Genomic DNA, 22,974 nt, shown 5'->3' on the forward strand with positions numbered 1-22,974 from the left:
ATAATCTTAGACGGGTTTGCGTTTTTGCTTCTAAACCTAAAATTTACATGCAGTTGTCTAAACAATATGAACTATTCACTGCATTATTGTAGAGAGAAGGGAAATCTTGTATTTTGAATTTTATTGTATTTTTAAACTTAAAAAAGCAATGACTGTATAGATCCAACAGGTACCTTAGCATTGTAGAAGACTCTTTTTATGTGTGGAGTTGACATGCACCCATAATTGTTGCCTGAGCTTATATAGTTTATTGTATGATACAATATTCTGGAAGGGCTCCAAAGGCGCTGTCATGGTGTGTTGTATCATTGATCTGTACATAATGGGTATATTGTGCATGATGGACCTAACACAAACTCAGGGAAGGAGGCACAGTGGGAACAGAGGAGGATTGGATAATGTTAATTATTAGACCTTCACATATTTATTAGAGACACACATCATGTCCTGTTAAGGACAACAGAACACTGGTCTCTGGGTTCCATTTAAGGCTACAGATTCACTTTGTGGGCTTAGGCAAGTAATAAAAGGACATTATTGGATTAAATATGGCCCCAAATTTAGATTTTTTTTTTTGGGAAAAAAAAAAGCTTTTAATAAACTTTTACATAACCTGTTATGCTAGATATTTCTATTTTTAAATGCCGAATGTAAACACTACCAAAACATTTCTCTTGTAGTTTTTAACCCAAACAGTGCAAATATTGTTCTAATATAACAGAACCAAAAGGTGAAATTTACTAAAAATAGGAGTGAAATGGACTGCGTCATCTTCATTGTCCACCCTGAAAGACATGGCAAAAGTAAATGGCAGAAATGATGAAAAGTAGTTTGAAAAAATATTTCATTGTTAACCTGAACAACCTGTGGCATTAGCTGCATAAAGAATCAAATCTTTAAAAATATAATATTTTACTCTTAACTTCTCTAGCTTAGTATGTCCGTCTATGAAATGGGTATTACTGTACTTACCTAATTTAGCTAGTGTGAGGCATAACTAATGCTTTCAAAGCACTTTGAGTTCCTCGGGGAGCTTTATAAGTGCAAATTATTTTTAGAGACTGTTCTAAACCAAAAACTACTTTACTGCTTTCCCTCTGCATACATTTATCTTGAAAGCTGAAACAAGGAGTCCCTTGCATTGTAACCAAGCTGTGTACTTGAGTCAGTGGAGAGGACTAAAGGGAATTAAAAAGAAAAGCAAACAGAAGTCCCACTAAAAATAATTCTTCGTTGCTTATTTGAGTTAATTGTTTTTTTCTATGTGAGATTGACTAGGAGCCAGGAATTCATTAGTTCTAATCCTGCCTCTGACATTTCCACTCTGTGGTCTTGGATGCGTCACTTAACCTTTCTGTTCTTCAGATCATTATATGGTAGAATAGGGATAATCATAAGAGCATTGTGAAGAATAATTTATGCAGAAGGCGTGGAAAATGCTACAGCAGCACAACTGAGCGTGCTTTACATTTTCAGAGTGATGTACAAACGCTAGCTTGCTATAACAGCGTTATCTTCGGTATTCTGTAGGAAGTGTCAGGTTTTTAAGTACCCTGTCTTGCTTCAGTTGAAGTCAATGAAAAACTCTTATTGATTCCGTTGGGGGCAGGTGAGGTCCTAAATGGTTGTCAGTACTGAGAATTGAAACCATGTTAGTATCGTTGTAGAGAGCAGTGTTGTAAAACAGCGTTCTGGCTATAATTGTGTTAACGTGATTTCCCTGGCCAGTGAAGAAAGTGCATAGCTGTGTACTTTAGAAAGTAACAGAAAGACAATTATAATGCTGTGGTGCCTGCTCAGACTATTTCTACCCTAATGCCACATGTATAAGTCAGCCCAGCTAGCTGATAAAAAGCCTCCAATAGAAGTACTGGGGTGTTTTCAATTCTCCAGCTCCTCATCAGAAGCCCCCATCTCAAATTTTAGTGCTGGCAGTCCTGAGTTGAGGAACAAATTATTCTGGATTTCTGAAAATAGAAATTTACGCTTCGCAGCTATTTTAAGATGCACTAGCTATACCCAGGCAAATCCCCAGCTAACTTTTCTGATGCTGCTTAACCATCTCAAAAGCCTTCATCCAGCAATGAAACCAGGACGTGATTCTCCATTTCCTAAACATGGTGGTTGCTTTGCACCATGCACCCATCAGACCTCTGTGCTGAGTGGAATTACATGTAACCAGCATGTTGCTCCTCTGATATATATATTCTTTCATTCTCTATGGTGGATTGGTTCAAACTATATATTTTTGAAAGGGTTATTAATCTCCAATAAATCCTCCATAAGATGCAGGAAAAAGTCCTAGAGACCTTCTCTTCTTTCCATTCCTTACTCTCTGGTTTTCCAAAATGTAAGGACAGGAAAAATTTAAGCTGAATATTAGAGGGGAAATTCCTGAAAGTTAGATTTGAAATAGATTTCCACCCCTTCTTTTGGGAATCTGTTGACTTGGTTGTTTAAAACAAGAATAGAAAGAGCATTCGAAAATGTATTGTGGGAGACAATTCTACTGGCAGGGACATGGACTCACTGACCTAAAGATCGCTTCTGTCTCTGATTTCTATGAATCCTTATGTTTGTTTGCCTTACTTTATTACCCATGTAATCTAACTTGATTTTCATAGCTTTCGTCTTTCAGAAGTTCATTAATCATTGTAGTGTGATGACCATCTAATGCAGTGTTGGAATGATGCCAGGGCCAACCCTTGGTACCTCTCATGATGGGAGGTCAGACTGAATGAAAGCAAGTCCCCATAGTTCTGGCAGCTGAATTCTAATACTGTTCTAACATCCACTCCACTTGCTTTATTTTTTATTAAAGATCCAGTATTTAAAAGCCGATTTCTCTGATTTATTGTTGACCGAGAGACTCCTGGAGGAGTTTATCAGCCTCTGGCTAATAAATTTGTTACTGTGCTCCAAGTATTTCTTAACACTTTCCTTGAGTGACAACTCAAACACTGGACTCTGGGACGGCTGCAGGATAACTTTCTTGTATCCTTTATGGGATCATTTTCTTGTGTCTGTTACTGACTAGTACCTGTGATAAACTGTCAGATTACTCCTTGCTGACTGGTTAATGCTTGAGAATTGCTCCTTTCCCCTCTTCAGAAGTTCAAATCACAATTAACTCTTGAAAGGGAGGGGACAGCAATGCTCCAGTCAATGCCTGCAAGCAAAAACTAGAAAAACAGATGGGCTAGCAGGTGAACCAGCAAGAAATAATTAAACTAAAGCTCATCTTCCAGATCACTCATATTAAGTATTTAGGATCTGGCTGAAGCACACGGGATACACCTGACTGTTTCAGGCCCATACTGGATCAGAAGTCGGGGGCTGTTCTGGGTTCTCGCCCCACACTCCAGCATTTGAACAGGAGGCCAGGTGATTTCACCTCAGATGTTTCCTCCCTCCTTCTCCTTATACAGAGCAGGAGCAGAGGAGAGGCAACTCATTGCCTGTATTTTCCCTTCTTTCCTTCTCCTCAACTATCTCACCTGCTTGCACCTCTGTGTGTTTTGAGGCCATTGTTGGTCCCATCCAAGAGCCAGAAGCAATTAACTCTTTCCCACTGATGGGGAAAGGGAAGATTAAGATGCCCAGTTCTAAAACAAAAGGGCTGATCAACATAGATCATCAAGCACTTGGCCAATAAATATAATAAGTCTTACGTTTACAGGCTAAGACCATGTTCTTAGTACCAGAAGCACGCAGTGTAAAGGAAGATTCTGGGTCTCCTGCTTCCATGGGTTTCATGGAGGGAACATGCCTAGCTTTGCAGAATGTTAACCCTCCAAGTGACCTGTAGGCCAGTTACAGGTCTGTTGGGCATGCTTTTCAGGACAGTCTCAGGCACTTCAGGGGCTCTGGGCTGTTCCATCCAGTATCGTCCTAACTGTAGTTCAAGAAGGAACTCCTTTGTGTAATTATAGCTCTAGTTCTAATCCGTGTACCTCCAGCTCTTAATGTTGGAAACCCTGTGATAAACTAGGACTCTGCTGTGGTTATTCCAGGCGGTGGGCTTAATTTCCTGAACCAAGCAGCCCAGCCAGCAATTTTTTGTTTCATTCAATAGCAGTGCCCTAAGCAATACTGCAGTGAGAGGACCATAGCTCTCTGGTTGCATGTTACATTACTGTGATCTAGTTTAGTTAAAGCTAGAGAGGCCTATCAGGACTCATCTGGTGTGAGGCCAGACGGACATTACTTACTTGCCTCAGGATGGCTCAATGACAGACTTGTGCATGGAGGCTCCAAGGGCCGTGCTCTGTCTGTCTCTTCTTCACCACTTATGTTCAGTACCTTGAGAGTGTTCCTGCTGGGATTCTGCAGCTGAGGCAGAAGACCACAGTCTCCTGCCCCCTCTGTGTTGTTTCTTTAGGATGTTTCTTTTGTGTCTTATACGCAGGTGTTAAGTAGTTAGGCCTGATAAGTTTCAGGAGGCATAATTTCCCCTACCCATTTTTTGTTTTTAAAGGAAGAAAAAATTCCTCGGCATTTGCCTTTTCTTGTAGCCTGCTGCTTTGTCCTTTGGGACATCTCTGGGGCTTCTTCCTCTCGAACAGAGAAACTCCTCAGAGGTGTCTTTAGGGAAGGGGAAATTTCTTACCTTGTAATAATGCATTTCTGAAAAAAAATCATCCTGCAAGATACTCCACCTCCTCATCAAACCACAGTAAAAATCTAGCAAAGGTAGGTGGTTAAGTATTCTGGGCTAACCCGCTAAGTGATTGTCTGTTGCTCATCTGGGGTGTTGGTTGCATTAGAGAAAGAACATTTGGTATTTTTGGTGTGTAGTTAGAGACTTAAGAAGTGCAAAGCAAGAAGTCTTCTTAAGCAGAGTATTTAAGGAAGCCTATAGGTACATCACAGGGCCAAATATCTTAAAGCTATGGGAATTTCCGGAATGACTTATGCTTCAGGCACAATAACCAGGAGTGATACTCTTGCAGGATGCTTTCAGAAAAGCACAATTACTAGGTAAGTAATTTCCCCTCTTTATTTTATTCAAAGCATGCAGGAATACCAGTGACTAGTAGCTAAGGGCTAGCACCAAGCTAAACAATTCATAGTTAAAAGCATTTGACAAATCTGAATAATAAAGCAGTGTCTGAAGTTTAGCATTCTGCCTCTTGAGTCTGTCTCAGATCCCAGGCATGCGCAGCCCCCTTCTGCACCTTGTCTCAGTAGCTGTAAAATGGGTTATTTTATGGAGCCACAGTAGTTTGCAAACATCTAATTTGCAACTATGCCAGCAAAATTAGTTTTTAAAAAGTGAAAGTCCTCTATAAAATTTGGGCTGTTCGGTTAATGATTTGAACCGTTCTGCAGATATAGGGGGAAATAATTTCTGTACATTTGAAAGTGCTTTATAAACTGCAGCTGATGTAGGTGTTCTTGAAACCACCCCAATGGTGAAGTAGAGCACTGGTGGGAGTAGCTCTTTCCAATGTCGGGTGTGCTGGGTTTTTGTTGACTTTGCAGCGTGTCTGTGTGTGTACACGCACAACAGCCTCTTCAAGCATTTTTACCATACGTTATAGAGATGCATTTACAACCTTAAGGCGAATTTAGCAAAATGTATATTTTGGGGGGTTGAAGAGGATAATTTCTATACACTTCCTAAATGCATTTGAGTGACCCCAAATCCGTGAGAATCCAGCATGTTTGATTCAAATTCTGTGCTAAAGTAAGTATGTTGTGTGTGGTGGTGCGAAGGTAGCATTCTGCAAGCAACAAAAACCAAAATCAACATTCTTTTATAATGTCTTCATAACATAGTGGTTGCTGCAAGGGGTCCTTATCCAAGCTTTCAGTAACTATAACCAAGGAACTAGTTATCACCCTGGTGGTTATTAATTTTTTTCTTATGAAGGAATTGGCAGAGAAATTTCTCCTTTTTTGAGTTTCTCGTGTCTTCTCCCAGTCATTCATATTCTGCATGTTGTTTGGCAAGAAATCTTCAGCTTCATCTGCATCACAGAAGCTATAGTTAGGCCTGATCTTAGCAGCTGACCCTAATTTTTGCAGCGGGCTGAATTACCATTTGAGCACCAGTCTGCGAAAGAAATCAGCCCTCCAGTTTAATAGGATCACTTCTTCCAGGCCTGTGCAAATTGGGAACATGTAAAGCCTCTTGTGAAAGTTCTCTAAACCTTATGACAGCAAGTACAAGTACCTGAATGGTAGCAAGAGGTAATAAGCAAAGGGAAGGACCATTGCTTTTATCCCTGCTGCTTTTGTGCTGAAACAGTGTTGGTCATGCACTGGAATCTGGTATGCTTGATCACTTATAGAAGCTTGAAACAAATAAGGTTTCCTTCTTCCTTTTGCTGTCCTGGAGAGACCTAGAACACAAATACTTTTACACCTCTACCTCGATATAACGCAACCTGCTCTAACATGAATTTGGATATAACGCAGTAAAGCAGCACTCCGGTGGACCAAAGCAAGTTCAATATAACATGGTTTCACCTATAACGTGTTAAGATTTTTTGGCTCCCGAGGACAGCGTTATATCGAGATAGAGATATACTTCTAATAGAATCCTCCGTAAGCTTCAGTTGCAGTAAGCGAGGGGGACCCTTAATGTAGCTCTCCCCCTCTTCAAGGATTAACGCATTCTACAGTTTGCCCTAGACTCAGCTTCATTCTCAAAAATTCATTGTCATCCTTTTGCAACCTGCTGTTTCATTAAGAAACTTTAACTGCAAAATCAACCACTGTTGCTGAGATGTTTCCTAATATAGAAGCAGCAGGACCCAGTGGGACTTAATGCCCCATCTAAAGATTTTTTTTTTCTTTTGATTCAGTTAAACCCAGTTGTGTTTGGAATTTAATTAGGAGTTAGTTTAATTGTGTTTTGAGATGCGTTCTCTTCCTTTTCAGCTTTCCTCGCAGGGGACGGTGAGTCAGGAGGACTCCTGGGTTCTGTTTCTGGCTTTGTTACTGACTTGGTACATGACATTGGGCAACTGAACGGTGTATGCTTCTGTTTCCCTGTTTGTAACATGGGAAGAATACTTGCCTCTCTCTCATGAATGTGGTGGGGCTTAGTTTAAATATCTGCAAAGTTCTTTTAAGATACATGCCGAGTATTACTACCCCTCTGTGCCTAGTCTTCTCCTTTGTGCATGGAGATATTTGCCTGTCTCAGCAGAAGTAGGGGAGTGGTGGTGAAGCTCAGTTTAATGGTTTGTAAAGTGCTTTGAGGTCCTCAGCTAAAAGGTGCTGTAAAGTTAAGATTTCATAGCAAATCTGGAGCTACCTGGGGCTTCACTATATCGTGTGTATCAGCCAGTCAGAATATGACAGCAGCAGGAGGGATAGAATTTGGATCTTTCTGCGGCAGAAGTGCAACCCCGTATCATCTGAACGAAAGGAGAACCTCAGTTAGCAGTTAGAGCTGTATAGGACATAGGATACAGTTGACCATTTGAAACAGTCCAGGGTAGACATTCACCTCAACTAGTTCATGATGGTGGAATTGTTGTTGAATTGGTTTATCTTATGTGTGAATCCAAACTCAAGAACTTGGTATCAGCCCTTGTCATGATGCGTGTTCACCACTGGAGCGCCCCTTGGCATCAGGAGTCTGAGTTTCGTGCGGGTCACCTGCCTTTCTGCACAACTCAGCCTTCCAGTTGAGAAACAGCTAAATCCGATCTGTCAGGCAACAGAAACTCACCCTAACGTCTAAAAGTCTCTCAACCAGTGTGCCCTTCTTCTGGGCTCCATCTTCAGTTTTCCTCTTCACCGCTCTGTAACCTTCTCCACAGATCCAGCCTTGAGCTCTGGCCCCTCAGACTGCATCTGTCTAGGGTGCATGTTTTCCTGCAGCTTCTAGCTCAGGTCACTTCACAGAGGTGCCTCTGGTTCCTCCCTTCAGAGTGAATGCTCTCCCCTTTTATAAGGGCCAGATGTCCATTAAGTTATCACCTGATGCCTCCCAGTCCTGCCCCTCTGGCTGAGAAGCAACTTATTAGGTACATCTGTTGTACCTGTGTTGTAATTAACTGGCTATTAACCCCTTTCCGGCCCACAATCTCACCCCCACCCCCGGCCTAGCTTTTGCTTATGCAGAGTTAACTCTCTAATGAATTCATCTGGTGCTTCCAGTTGTAGATTGTTCCAGCTGTAGAGTCCAGCTGCAATTTTTGCCTTGTTTGTGTTTCCTATTCAGTAGAGATGAAAATGGTGGAAAAAATCTCTAATATAAGTAGCTTGACGATGCACCCTAAAGACTCTGCAACAAAAGTCCTAGACAGAAAGCTCTTCACTAACATTATTGTATTTATTTTATAGATAATAAAGGTACATGTAGCAAACGATTTACAGTATCTGCTTAATGTCTGCTAATAAATTAAAGTATCTGCTGGTGTATTTACACTTCAGCGGCAGATTTGGCGACGTGTCAAGTTTCAGCTTTAAAACCTATTTCAAAGCACTCAGGGGCATGGAAATGGCTCAAGATTCTGGGCATGGCTATGTGATTGAGGAAGAATCAGCTGGATCATTGCAGAAGTGTCTGTAAAATACTTGAGGCTTTCCCAAACATTGGGTGTCTTTCTAAAAAATACCTTGCAGATTCAGTCACCAGGTACTGGGCTTCATGCAGGAATTTGCAGGGTGAAATTCCATGGCTTATGTTATGCAGGAGGCTGGATAGATAATTGCAGTGGTGCCTTCTTTCCTTAACATATGTGAACAAATGCTATAATCCCAGGTGTTAACTTGTCGTAGATAAACTGTTTGACTAGGGGTGTATCACTCTCTTGATATGATAGCATAATAATCCATACATTACCAATCAAGAACCCCATTATGCTAAGCGCCTGTCTCTGCATTGAGTCCCAGTGGGGTCCAGCTGCATCTGAATTAAGTTTTGAGTTGTAATCCTGACTCTGACGTCTTGAGTAATGTTGGACAAGTCACTTTCCCTCTCTGCCTGCTTTTTCCTCACCTGTAAAAGCTTTGAAATAATGATTTCTACTTTGTTGAATATTGAGAATTAATTCCTTTCGTGTTACTTACATTTGAACATGCAGAATGCTATTCAAATTCAGTTTAATAGCAGTAGTTCATTTTTATTTGTTATACTTCAACACCCCTCTGAAATAATGCTTAGCTCTGTGTTTTAGATAGGTAAACTGAGGCACAGAGGAGCTAGAGTTAGTGGAAGAGCCAGGAATGGATTTTTCCAGTGACATCAGTGGCAACAAGATTTCCCATCAGGAGTTCAAACTTCCATTCCCAGTTCTAATCCCGGGTACTTACCTCCTCAGTGCCAATAAAGATGAATGCAGGTTTTGTTAAAGTTAGTTAAATAAGAAAAGATCCAACTAATGACTAGAGAAATGACACACATTGTGCTTGTCAGGAGCTCAAAGGCCTATTAAATGAAAAGATCCATTCTCTTTGTGTTTTATTCAAGATTAGAAGCTAACATGACTGCTTTAAAACAGGTTAGCCAGGGTGTCTCGAACTTGAGCAATTTACTGTTAGGATCTATTGGATTTACAGTCGTCTTTAATTATAAAATGTAATTACTTTAGAATGGATTATCAGTGTTGCTGTCCATTTCTGCATGTTGCCTAGTAACTTCTTCATGTAGTGCTGTAGCAGTGTCTGTTCTGCTAGTTACAGGCTTTTATAATCATGAAATAAAGGCCTGTGGTTATTAGTGCCTGGTTAAATGAAACCTGGTAGCCAAGTGCCAAAACATTTAGCAATACAACTATTATGCAGAATGACTTCTAAGGATGCTTTCAAAATAAGTAGGTCTGAAAGTGACCCAGCATGACAATGGCTCTGTGGTAAAGCTTTTTAATTTGAGTCCATCGTTGAATTCTTCACTGAGGTTTGTGTGTATATATAACTGAGGGCCTGATACTAATCTTGCCCTAGTTTACACTAGTGCAGCTCCCTTGGCTTTGGTGAAATTACTCCTGATTTACACCAGTGTAAACAAGTGAGATTAGGATAAGGGCTCACCCCTATCTTTTACTCGTACTGGGAGAGAGTGACAGCACGTTATACCTTTTAGTACATAGTTTTGTCAGGAAAACTATTTTTTGCAGGATGGGAAAAATATACCGCAATGTACTGCAGGTAAGAAATCTGCAATAGGAACGGGAGCTAATTTCAGTGACCTAAAAGGTTGGCGGCAGAAAAAATCAGGTTTTGTCTGATATGATCTACCAGGCTAGAGGCAGAAAATGTCAGGTCCTATCTACTACTGCCGCTGATCTTCACCAAAAAGACAAAGAGGAAAACACCTACCAGTTTTGAGTAGCAAAACAGTGGGAAGCTTTTGTTAATAATAATTTAAAAAACAAGCAGCAACAGAAAGAATTGCTGTTGGAAAACCCCAACTTGGAATTTTGTGGGTAGTGTGATTGTTGAAATGTTTTATGGGGCGCTGATGGGTAAGGATTTTTTTTAAAGCAAAGGAGCCATGAAAGTGGTTATGTTGTAAAGATAATTGCTTTGTATAATGTTCATGGGAAGCTCTTGAAATGGACTGATTGGTTGGCATATTTAAATTTCATCTCTTAGGCATTTCCTAATTATCCTAGCCTAGATGGATAAAACTAATCAAATAGCTGTTTGGAAATGCTCTGCATTTCAAAATCATACAGGGCTGACATGAGGAGGCAAATGCGAGTTTGATTTCTCGCTGATCCTCTCTCTGCTTTTACAAGCAGGTTTAACCCAGGGTTTTTAATTAGGGTATGTCTACATCTAAAATTTTGCAGCGCTGGTTGTTATAGCTGTATTAGTATAGGGCCAGCGCTGCAGAGTGGCCACACTTACAGCAACCAGCGCTGCAAGTGGTGTTAGATGTGGCCATACTGCAGCGCTGTTGGGCAGCTTCAAGGGGGGTTCGAGGAACGCGAGAGCAAACCGGGGAAGGAGACCAGCTTCGCCGCGGTTTGCTCTCGCGTTCCCCGAACCACCCTGCAAACCGCAGGGAAGGAGACCTGCTTGCACAGGGGTTCGGGGAACGCGAGAGCAAACCGGGGAAGGAGACCAGCTTGATTACCAGAGGCTTCCTCAGGTATGCTGGGATACCTGCTTATTCCACGGAGGTCAAGAAAAGCGCTGGTAAGTGTCTACACTTGATTACCAGCGCTGGATCACCAGCGCTGGATCCTCTACACCTGAGACAAAACGGGAGTACGGCCAGCGCTGCAAACAGGGAGTTGCAGCGCTGGTGATGCCCTGCAGATATGTATACCTCCTAAGTTGCAGCGCTGTAACCCCCTCACCAGCGCTGCAACTTTGTGATGTAGACAAGCCCTTAGTTACATACTGCATATATTACATCACATCTGAGGTATTGGGCATGCCCATTGCCACGGTAGAATATTTCTTTGGTAAAACATTTCTTTGGTGAAGTTTTTGTCTTGGACCCTGTTTCTTCATCATATACCCTGAGGGTTCTTCATCTACATGTTAGCAAGCTGCCTAGCTCACACAACTGGCCGATTGCTTTTATTGTATAAAGTTCTAGTTATTGGCCGCCTTCTTTCCTCGCCACGATACCATTTGGAAGCCAAAACCTGACTTTTCACGTATGTTGAGTGCCCTCAACTGCATTTGAAGTCAGCGAACCTACACTCTCAACAGTTCTGAAAATCAAGCTTCCTAATGCTTAGGGATAGGAAGTGCAAATGACACTTGTCCAGTGTGTTCTGTGGTATCCAGTCCTGGATTGGAACCATAGAAGCACCGCTAGAGCAAGGAACCAATGAAAGCTTGTCGTGGTAGGATTTTTAATAGAACTTTATTGTTAATTTGAGTGGGGCAGTGCTGGGGGTGTGGGGGGCTTGCAAGGGCTATAGCCACCCCAAAATTTGCCTTAGGCCTTCTACCATTCCCCCCTCCCCCGTAGCCACCTCATAGCAGAAGTAAGCCTGGGCAGCGGGTTGGGGTGCCCAAGAACAGCCCCTGGCCCATGTCCCCACCCACTGGGGCGGTGGAGGGTCTGGGGCTCCCCACAGCAGGCTGGACTGACTCACTCCAGCCTAGGCTCCTGGGCCCCACCTCCAGCGGTTGCATGCTGCACCCCAAGGGCTCTGCCAGCCCCAGAGCTGGGTCCTCCCACCTGGGCAGCTCTTACCAGCTGCGAGCAGTCAGAGCCCCTCACTGCCTGGCTCCAGCTTCCAGCCTCTGACGTGGCAACGAGGCGTGGCCATGGAGGGGATGGAACCATGGAGGTGTGGGGCCTTGTGGCAAGGGAGGGCACAGCCCCCCTCAATTTTCTGTCTGGTCAATCCCCCCCCCCCCCCCAGGGTTGGCACTACCCCTGAATTTGATCCACTAAATAAACATGCAGAAAGTGCAGTGTTGGTCATATATGCAAATTCTTACTGAGTCAAGACTTGCCAAACAAATGGAAAGAAATTAAAGGAAGGGAGCGAATCAGAGGGAATATGGTAACAATGTAGGTGCCGCCACGGTATCTTCGTTCAGCTTCAGCAGAATTAGAAGCGGGTGACGTGTCAGTATAAATATTAAACACTTGTAGTATATCTTGCTGCAGTATTTAAAGGACCATTGTCCAGAAAAATTTGGCTCACCATTTTAAAAATAGCTCTTATTTTTGCTAGATGTAGGTTTTATGTCGCCTCATAGTTAAGAAAAAATGCAATGAAAGAAGGTCTGACAGGCTTTCCCCTGCGATATTTGAAACCCAAATACTGCAGAGTTAGGAACCTGCAAGTGAAACTAAGACTCTGATCCCACAAACTGTTCTGTCCAAATCGACCTTTCCACCCACTGAAGTCAGTGGGGCTCTGTATGGGTATGGGACTCTGCCGAGGTGGAACAGTTTACAGGATTGAGGCCATGATTGGTTTCCGTTATCTACGCTGAGAGGTGCGCGAAAAGTATTCGGAGCAAAATTGTGAGAATTATGTCAACAGTGAAAATTTTAAAAATCCAAAGTGTTAGTAAAACGGGTAAAGAAGTATTTAAACATATTTAAATGGACAATGCCATTTAAATGTGTGGCTGGATTTCTTTGAGGGAAATCAGGTGGATTATGCAGGTCAGACAGAGAGGAAAGGCAGTCTGACAAGTTTAATTGTGACTTGGAATCTGTGCTGTAAATCAGTTGACAGTCTGGGTGGTTTGCACTTCAGCGTCAGAGTGATAATTGTCGGGTGGCATGCAGCATAGCAGAAAATATAAAATCTAAAACTATTAACTAGTTTGCATAAAACTCTTTATATTTGTTGGCGTTTTAAAGCTCAATATATCATGATCTTCCATGGCTAGAATGGTATAAAACATTCACTTTTAACCTTGGTATTTCATCAGAAATCAGACTTTAAAACTGTAGAATCATAGCACTGGAAGGGACCTCGAGAGGTGGGACTTAGTATTATCTAGACCGTGCCTTATAGGTGTTTGCCACATGGGTCTGATTTCCATCTTGCATTTTTTCTTTTCTTTTTCAACTCCAGATAGACTTTAGTGGCCACTAACTGCTTAAACACTTTTAGAGCTACATACCAGTCCTCTATACCATATGAAAATGTGGAATCCCCCACTTTCTGAGGTGCAATTAATCTCTTAACTCTAGGAGTTCCTGAAAGGTGCTGCTTAACTTGGCCTGGAATGGCTGCTGCAAAATGGCTGAGTTGGTAGAACTGTGAACTTTTGTTGTGGTTAAACTTTTTCAATCACTGCTTCTGAACCAGTGATCAGAGGGAGGAAATCCTGATCCTGGAGTCTGAGATAGAGCCACATTGTGGATCTTATCACAGAAATATACTAGAGTTTAAAAACTGCAAGTGAAATTTTTCTTGCACAAAGGAGATGACAGCAATCCTTCAATATATCTAGGCAGCATGCCAAATCTAGCCCATCCTCTGTCTGATTATCAGCCCAGAACATAACAGGAAAAGAAAGTTTCAGGCATTGCAGCCAGCAGGAATCATTTTATACTGAGGCTCCTCAGAACTGCATGACAAATTTAACTTCATTTGCCTGGTCAACCATTTTGAAGGAGAAAAGAACCACTCTAGCCTAATGAGTGGGGGAGCAGGCTCCATAAACAGCATTTTGGGGTGGCATGTTAAAGTGAGAAAACCTTGGAGATTATTCCTGAAGTCCTCTAGCTTTACTTGTATGAAACGTCTGGTGGTGGAAGGGAAGGGGGGGTGTCTCCTATAAAATTCTGCCACCAAATTGAAGGAGAGGTAATTGGGGCAATTTCCTTTTCTCTGCTGGCAGAATTCACCCTCTCTGGCTTCTGTTAATCAATCTGCGCCAGGGAGGACAGATCCTGGGGCTCCAACATACTTTGAAAAATAAAATTTCACCTCTTGGAATGGATCAGAGAGACCTAGTAGCAGGTACTTAAAAATCCAGGGAAGGATACCCACTCTGCCCCCTCTCTGATTTTCATCCCAGTCTTAGATATGCACGTTGCAGAATATTCATTATAACCATCAATATGTAGTTGGCTCAGTTTTCAGCAACAAAGCAGAAATGTTCCAGCGAAGTAGAACTTGCATGTGTATGCCAGGTGGGTGTTCCCTTCCTCTTTGGTTGTGATTTAAAAGGGGAAACAAAAGGTCCTCAATCTCTCACCTCCCTTGCCTGCAAGCTCCTGCCTCGCTGATATGTGGGTTTTATCACTAGCAACAGGAAAACTTTTTTTGTGGGAACCTGGCCCCTGGTAAAGGTTCTGGAAAAACATCCCTCTCTCCAGTGGAGTACAGGATCATACCCTTATTAGAAGAGGATAAAGGTGCTTTGCTTAGTATTATCTGGGAAATCATAGACTATCAGGGTTGGAAGGGACCTCAGGAGGTCATCTAGTCCAACCCCCTTGCTCAAAGCAGGACCAATCCCCAGTCAGATTTTTGCCCCAGATCCCTAAATGTCCCTCTCAAGGATTGAACGCACAATCCTGGGCTTAGTAGGCCAATGCTCAAACCAGTGAGCTATCCCTCCCTCCCGGCTTTCCCCAATACCCCAGCTTTCCCAAAAGCGTTACTGCAGAAATAGTAAAATAATGAAAACCCCCTATTAAAATAATACTGTCACTGGAAAACAGCATCGACCTAGAAAAAATGAAAACCCTGAGTCATATGATTGATGCATACTCAAGTGCCTTTTACAGGAGGTTGTTGCTCCGTTGGCCGTTAAGTCTTAGCTTCCTAGAATCAATGAGCTCTAGTGACTAATTCATCCCACACAGAATTTATAAAGCCAAAATGGCATCACTTATTCATCCAAAATTCCCCCTTCTGGCGGTGCTGGAGTCTGAATGTTATCAATCAGCTCTGCTAATGTTTGTCCTTATTCGTATGACTAGCCCTGTGAAACTTTATTTTGGAAGCTAGATGTTTAAAAAAGAAAAAAAATTGGCTTTTTGTGAGTGTGTGCTAATGAAGGGAGATGCTCGCTATGCTGGGTTTGAGAAATGTTCAGCTGGAGAGGGATGGACCACAAGGGAATCAAAACAGCTGGAAGAATATTAGACTAATGGAGCCTATATATTTGGGCAATAAATAGTCCAAGGATCCCTAATCTGGACAGATAGACATTAGCCACTGTTACGTAGGCGTGACTGTTTTAATTGCTTCTTCTCCACAATTCACCTACAGTCTTTAAATCCCTCACTCTAACAAGAACAATCTTATCTTAGTTGGGCAGAGATAGAGATTACTGTTGAGCCTCCAAAGCCACCTTCAGATCCACCATATGACTTCATTCCATGGCTGGAGTTAAAGAAAAGCATAGGTTTTAGACCAATCTGATTGGAACTGTGTGGATTTATCAAAGGAGGCATTGTTTAAGTGGCTGCTTAGAACCTGACAAAAGTCCTGCTCTTCCCTGGCTAAAGGGAGGATACTTGTCAGTTTATTTTCCCTGCCAGCTAGAGCAAAAAAGGCAAGTGGAAGGAAGAAACTATGTTTGCGTGTATATATTGGAATTGTACCAAACCCAGTGCCCTAGAATCCTACCAGGAAGGCAAATTTAATGGCCTCTAGGAGGTTCTTCCCAACACAGGCAGCTCTGTGTCAGAGAATTGTTTGACTTGGATGGGATCTCTAAGACATCCGTTGTGCTGGGCTCCTACAAAACTATCTTGAGAAGATGCTATTAAGTCTTGTTTGGAAGATTTCAAAATAACATGGATTCTATCCTCTTCCTCAAAAGCATGGAGATCTGCTCTTCATAAAAATGAAGGTTCAGCTTGAACATTAGGGAAAGTTTAAAACTGAGTAACGTTTATTTTAATATAAGATCAGCATCTTCTCTTGCTCACTTCAGTATTCTTACATGCATGATACATCCCAATCTTGCTTCCTTTTCAGTGTTGTATATATTTATATATCTGCATTTGGCGAATGGTCAGGTGGGATTTTAATACTAGCGTACCTGATGAATGGTTCACTATCAATATCATAAGGAAATGTGAAAACTCAAAATGTGTAATATCTTTTGGAGAATTAATTTTGGACCCATCAAGCTTAGCATTTATATTTTACCCATTTGTAATTAGCATTATGAAATCTTAGACGTTCTTGGCTGAAATGGGATAATTCAAATAATTTGATGTTCATACAAAACTTTGACAACAAAGTATTGGATATTAAGTTAGAATCAGGCACCTACTATGTTATCACAATCCCAAATTAAGCCCCACAACTTATGGGTCCATCCCATCAAACTTGAAATACCGTAGGATAATGAAAGTATGGTACCGAATGTGAATTTCAGGCAGGATTCTTACGTATTCAGAGCAGTGTATAGAGACTTTCATAATTAGTGGGTCACCAGAAGATGCACGACTCTGCACTGATCGGGATCAAGCCCTGCATTAGATCTGAAATTGAGTTCACTTTAATAGTCTTGCTAATTACTCCTCCCCCCATTTCTTTGTAGATGATGAAGTTTGCTTGGGATAACTACAGACGATATGCATTCGGAAAAAATGAACTTCGACCGTTAACTAAGAATGGACACATTGGCAACATGTTTGGTAAGTTGCCACCACTGTGTAAATGCAAAGCAATAATAATGCGGCAAACTCCCATTTCTTCTCCTTCCCCTTCTTGCAGGGAAGAAGCCTGTGTAACCTTAACCTCCTTCCCCTTTCCATTTTAACAAAATGGGTATCTGGGATTTTCAAAGGAGCCTCTGGGAGGATTCTACTGAAGCTGGGCCAGAGGCGGATTGTGGTTTTGTGGGGCCTTGGGCCAGAGCAAGTGGGGGCCCCTCCCCACCCCTTCTGCCTGTTGTCCCCACTGCCCCCTCTTCTCCCCCCCCCCGGCACTCTTGTTGGGGAGCAGGGTTGGGGCGCGGGAGTTTCTCCCGTCGACCCGGTGCTCCTGCCAGGGAGAGTGAGGTTGGGGCATTGAGGCTTGCCCCGTTCTGCCAGCCTGGTGCTCCTGCCGGGGACAGGGTCATGGCTTGAGAGCTTCCCCCGCCTGCCCAGAGCTCCTGCCAGAGGGGAGTGGGGTCAGGGTGCGGGGGCTTGCCCCACTCCACCTGCCTGGCGCTCCTGGTGGGGAGTGGGGTTGGGTTGCGGGGGCTTCCCCTGCTCCCCAGTAAGAGTGCTGGGCACAGTGGGGCAAGCTCAGGCACCCTGACCCCGCTTCCCTCCAGGAGCACTGCGCAGGGCATGGGGTGCCCATTTTTCCAGGGCCCCCCAATTGGCCAGGGTCCCTGGGCATGGGCCCCATTGTCCCAGTGGCTTATCCACCACTGAGCTGGGCATCTAACTCCCTTCAGCTTCTTGGAAAATCCCCGCCTTGATCACTTTTACTACATTCAGCACAAAGTGTGTCTTGGAGAGATGCAGCGCAATTACAAAACCTACCAATTTCTGCACTAAAACATGAAGTTAATTTCAGCCTGAAAACGTTACTGTTTGTCTCAACTTGTAAATGTCAGGATCTGACCAAATTCTGTTTTCTCTCTTACCGCTCCACTGTTGAGTGGGGACGTAGACTTCGTGAAATATTGAATAAGGGAATCAATATTAAAGACTCTTTACACTGTGTGTTTACTGGCTTGTATAATTTTTCTCTTTAGCAGATTAGATTTTTGAGGGGTGGGGGAAGTGGTAACTTGCATAATTTCAGTGCTCAGATATAGTGATAGAGCTGTGGGGGGATCTCAGTACCGCAGAAGCAGATAGTAGGAGTGGAAAGGATGGTCTTGTAGCTTCATTGCAGGACTGGAAGTCAGGAGAGCTATTTGCAGTGCTGCCACAAAGTCCTTATGTCATCTTAGGCAAGGCACTTTGCTTTTCTGTGCAAAACGGAGATAATACTTATGTCAGGAGAGTACGGGAAGGGTTACTTCATTAATGTTAGTGAAGTTCTTTAAGTTTCTTGGGTGAAAGCCAGAGATGAACTGACAGAGCAGCTTGGGGACGCTTGCATTGTGCTTCATTGGTCCAGTCATTACTATCCCAATCTCATTTTTCAGAAGCACCGATTTCATCCACCTCTCCCCCTTCCTCCCGTTTCTCTAGTAATGCCAAGAACATCCTGCCACAGCTTGGTTTTTAGTTTAGAATTTGCATTAGCTGCGTCACTTGGGGTACGTCTACACTACAGGGTAATTTCGAATTAACATAAACCGGTTTTATAAAACAGATATAAAATCGATTGCACGCGGCCACACTAGGCACATTAATTCGGCGGTGTGCGTCCATGGTCCGAGGCTAGCATAGATTTCCGGAGCGTTGCACTGTGGGTAGCTACCCAATAATAACAATAACAATAACTTCGATTTGCGGCCACACTAACCCTAAATCGATATGTTAATATCGATTTTAGCGTTACTCCTCTTGTTGGGGAGGAGTACAGAAATCGATTTAAAGAGCCCTTTAAATCGATATAAAGTGCATTGTAGTGTGGACGGGTACAGCGCTAAATCGATTTAACGCTGTTAAAATTGGTTTAACTGCGTAGTGTGGACCAGGCCTTAGTTTGGCATTTTGTAACTTTTCCATTCTGATGAACTTGTCGGAATTCCTTAAGGAATGCAGCTGTAAACAGACAAAGGATATTGAAAGGTTTTAAATGTTTTTATCATGCTAAAACAATTGGTGGTGCTTCTGCTTGCTTGTAACGTGTCTGTGAGGGCTCTCAAGGAAAACACTCTCTGGAGCAGAAGTGTTTGCAGACAATCACTGAGGAGATGCTGCCTTTCATACTGTTAATATGCTTTTTTTTTTTTTCCTTTCCCTTTCTAACTGCTGCTTAGTAAAGAAATAAAGCACTAAACAGTCCCTTGCCAGAGTATGGCATCTCGGTCGTATTAAAATGCATTTAGAAATTAGGGGAATACTGATTTTTCTCATACAATGCCTTTTTATTCCAAACCACAGATGTACCGTAGGCAATCCTGATATTCTCCTGACCGGCGGTGTCAACATTCAGCTGAGTTTTTTGCTGCAGCTGCTTGCTTCTGTGTGGGAGGAAGGACACCTTTTGGGGGCTATTTTAGAATATGTTTGTGTGACTAAAATATATTTAGGTTCTTTAAGGGTGATAGATTTTCCCCTGTTCTGCACGTGATGCTCACTTACAGCTGAACCGTCAGATAGCGGCAGCTTCACCCTGAGAAAAGCGGGGGAACTGTTTTTCATCAAATATGTTCTTGCAAGTCAAAATAGAAATACAAACTGAACAGTCACCTTCTGATGATTCTATTTCTGTTATGGTAGAACAGTGATGTGTTTGCACCTGCCTGACCAGCCACAAAGCCAGTAATGAGCAGAGCAGAACTCTTCCTCTGCCCTCTCCAAACCTGTTACTTTCTTTCCTTCCCCTGCAAACCAGCTCTGTTTCGGTGGGGACCGGTCAGGACTGTGAAAGGTTCTCTGCCCATTTTGTCTTCCATATGATCCCCCTTCATACATGGGGATCAGGGAGAGAGAAACTCCTTCCTGACCTCTAGAAATACACCAGTGGCCAGGTTTGGTGGTGAGGTTCTCTTCTCTGAAGCATGCATGGCATAGACACGGAGACAGTGGCCCAATCTTATTTAACCAATGGTCTGATCAGACATGGCAAATTATTCTTACACTTTTACATGGGTAGATAATGCACCAAATCCTTCTCTTATAATCAGCTTCTACCAGGGCTTTCCAATTTTCTGTGTACAGTTCATTTGTACAAATAATACCCCCATTGCAATAACTTATGATCGACACCACTAGCCAGGGGCTATTGGTAAAGACTCTTTTTTGCTCTCCCAACCTTCCATGTTCACCTGGGGTGGGGAGGGGGTGAACTCATTTTAGAACATACTGACATAAACTTCGTGGTAGCGCTGCCAGCAAATGCCATCAGAATTGCTGAATCACACAGTTGAGGGCTTGGAGAATGTTCTGTGGTGAAAGAATAAATCCCATGTCATGTTAAATTTCCTGCACTCTAATTTTTTTCTACAACTTCAGGTTTTTAATTATTCTCTTTAGTTTTTTCTCCATTCTTAAAGACCCTGAACTGCTGGTTACTAGCACCTCTCAGGATCAGACCCAAAGCATATTTATTTAGAAAAAATGTCTGTGTAAGTATGGCTGGGCAAGAGGATGTAGCTAAGGCTACAAATTGATAGGGACAGGGATGTATTCTGTTCCCAACTGTGGCTTAGACCTGTGTGATCTAGTTATTTAACCCCCCCTTTGTCTCAATTTCCCGGTGTTCCTCTCTTTGGTGTTATGAGTCCGAACTAATCACTATCTGTAAAGCATGTTGAGATCCTTGGAGTAAAAGTGCTGGAGAAGGGCAAAGTTACTATCTAGCGAGGCATTTCTGATGCACCTATCACTGTAATGACTAGTATTCAATAACAGAGTTATTATTCTGTCTGCTCCTGTGTCCGTCATACCTGCTTGTTTTTTTTTTGGACAAAATGTTCTTAAATCCTGTTAGTCTTGCAGAGTTTATGTAACTATGGAAAGCAAGCTGGACTCCATTTCTGCTCATGCATCAACTTGAATTGTCAGTTACATTTTAATTGCAGAATCTTTATTACAATGATAAGTTAGGAAGTTTGATTTTTAGATATTTCACGGTGTATGCAGTGCTGGCAGCTAGAAAAATCCATCTTTTGATTTGTAACCTGAGCCAATTTGCCCTGAAATCACTGACAGGAAATAAATGTGGAACCTCACAATCCTGTTAAACAGCCCCTTTTCAGAATCTAACAGCATTTTAATGTGCTAGTTTTGGTGCACAAATAGCCATCTCTAACTCCATCTTTTTTCTCTAACCGGATATTGCATTTAGCACCTAAAATTGTCTTGTTAAGGCTTCTGCTGCTTTCAGCATCTCCTGGATTTGTGCCTCTTTGTGAATCTTTGCAAGTTTCTCTGATGTGAATGTATGTGACAACTGTCACATTGAGGACACGGTCAGGTCAGCAGTACTAGAAGGCAAGGATCTGACAGCAGCTAGGTCTAAATGATGTAAAACTTTCAGAGTTCATCCTTGAGGATTGTAGACAGCCCTGGGATTGCTCCATGTTCAACTGTTTGGCGACAGACTACAACAGCATAACAGATACTGTATCAACAATTCTTGGAAAATGAGCGGCTGGATAGGCTCAGCTCATTTGTTTGGCTTGGAGGTTTGAGAGCTTCCTGAACTGTATTGACGGTTTGTTTTGCAGATGGGATGTTATCAGCTTCAGCTGCTTGGAAATGATGCTGTTTCAAATCCCTGGGTTGAGCGGGGTTGTAATGACATGGGGGAGGGGAGAGGGTGATTTAAAAAAAATACATTTTATTTAATTTAGTGATTTAGAATGGTGCCCAAAAGAAGGTTCTGGAGCCTGAAGTCCTCTAGATTTTGACATAATTACAGCATGCTCAGTGCCAGGACAAGCTTTCTAACCCTGCCTTCTAGCATGCCTCAGCCCTGACCTGGATAGATTGATCACCTGGAGAGGTGACGGGACTGCTCAGTATCCTGCAGCCTTTTGATCCTTGGTCCCTCTGAGACTTCCTTCTAAAGGATCAATGAATGCCAGTTTTATTGTGGGGGCCTGGGTGTTATATGGACCCTTCTCCACTGGCCTGAGACCACCAAAACTCATTCCACATGGACTCCTGAACTGTCATGGAACGTAGCAACTTTTGGTCACCACCAGCTTGAACTGCTGAATTCACAGAGGTTACCTAGATATAAAAGGCTCCGTATTCCGCTGTCTGTCCCTTGATTCATCTTTTCTCCCCCTGCTTGAACCACACGTTTTTCTAATGGTTGCGTATATTGTTGTTTTGCAGTGTTATTATAGCTTGTTGGTCCCGGGATATTAGAGAGACAAGGTGGGGAAGCTAATATCGTTTATTGGACCAACTTCTGTTGGTGAAAGGGACAAGCTTTGGAGCTTACACAGAGCATATTTTGTTGTCGTTGATTTTTGCAGGAGACAGGAAGGGAGCAATCAGCCAATCAGATGCAATAGGCATTCAGGTATATGTGTTTAATGCAGGAAAGGTAATTGGATGAAAATATTAACTAGAGACATTCAAGCGACAAGAAGAGAAATGCATGCTTTCTCTATGGAGTTGTTTTTGGCTCGAGTAGGTGCCCTTTCCCTGTGATCACAAAAGTGCAAAACCCTGAAGTGTCATTTTATGTGATTAAAAAAATAATCGTTTTCTGAGTTTGCATCCAGAATTATTCCCTCTGACTATCACATTATGCAGTTTGCTTCGTGTGCTTTTTAAGGAGAGAAATATTCCATCACCCCCCCCGCAGTGCTAATGAAGATGTTTCCGCTCTTCTGGAACACTGTTAGCCTCTTTTTTTTATTATTTTTAAGTAGCATATTACCCAGTTGAATGTTGTTTTTTAAGGAAGGACATTTTGTATTTACACTATTTTTGCTGCCACTGAAATCCGTAGCAACAAACCTATTTCCTGTCAGTATGAAGCAGTGATTCAGGATATCCATCCAAACAACAGAGTTGGTGGGTAT

The 22,974-nt window shown here is 42.5% G+C and overlaps 1 protein-coding gene across 1 annotated transcript in view; it reads left to right on the forward strand.

Moving 5' to 3' along the window:
- Positions 1-22,974, forward strand: part of MAN1C1 (mannosidase alpha class 1C member 1) — an 85,356-nt gene that overhangs the window by 7,512 nt on the left and 54,870 nt on the right. Inside the window, exon 2 of the mRNA XM_030538899.1 lies at positions 16,912-17,008. Within this exon, the coding sequence (XP_030394759.1) occupies positions 16,912-17,008 (97 nt within the window). The remainder of the gene's footprint in view (positions 1-16,911; positions 17,009-22,974) is intronic.

This window comes from Gopherus evgoodei, chromosome 20, assembly GCF_007399415.2.
Source record: "Gopherus evgoodei ecotype Sinaloan lineage chromosome 20, rGopEvg1_v1.p, whole genome shotgun sequence".
Lineage (NCBI taxonomy): Eukaryota > Metazoa > Chordata > Testudines > Testudinidae > Gopherus > Gopherus evgoodei.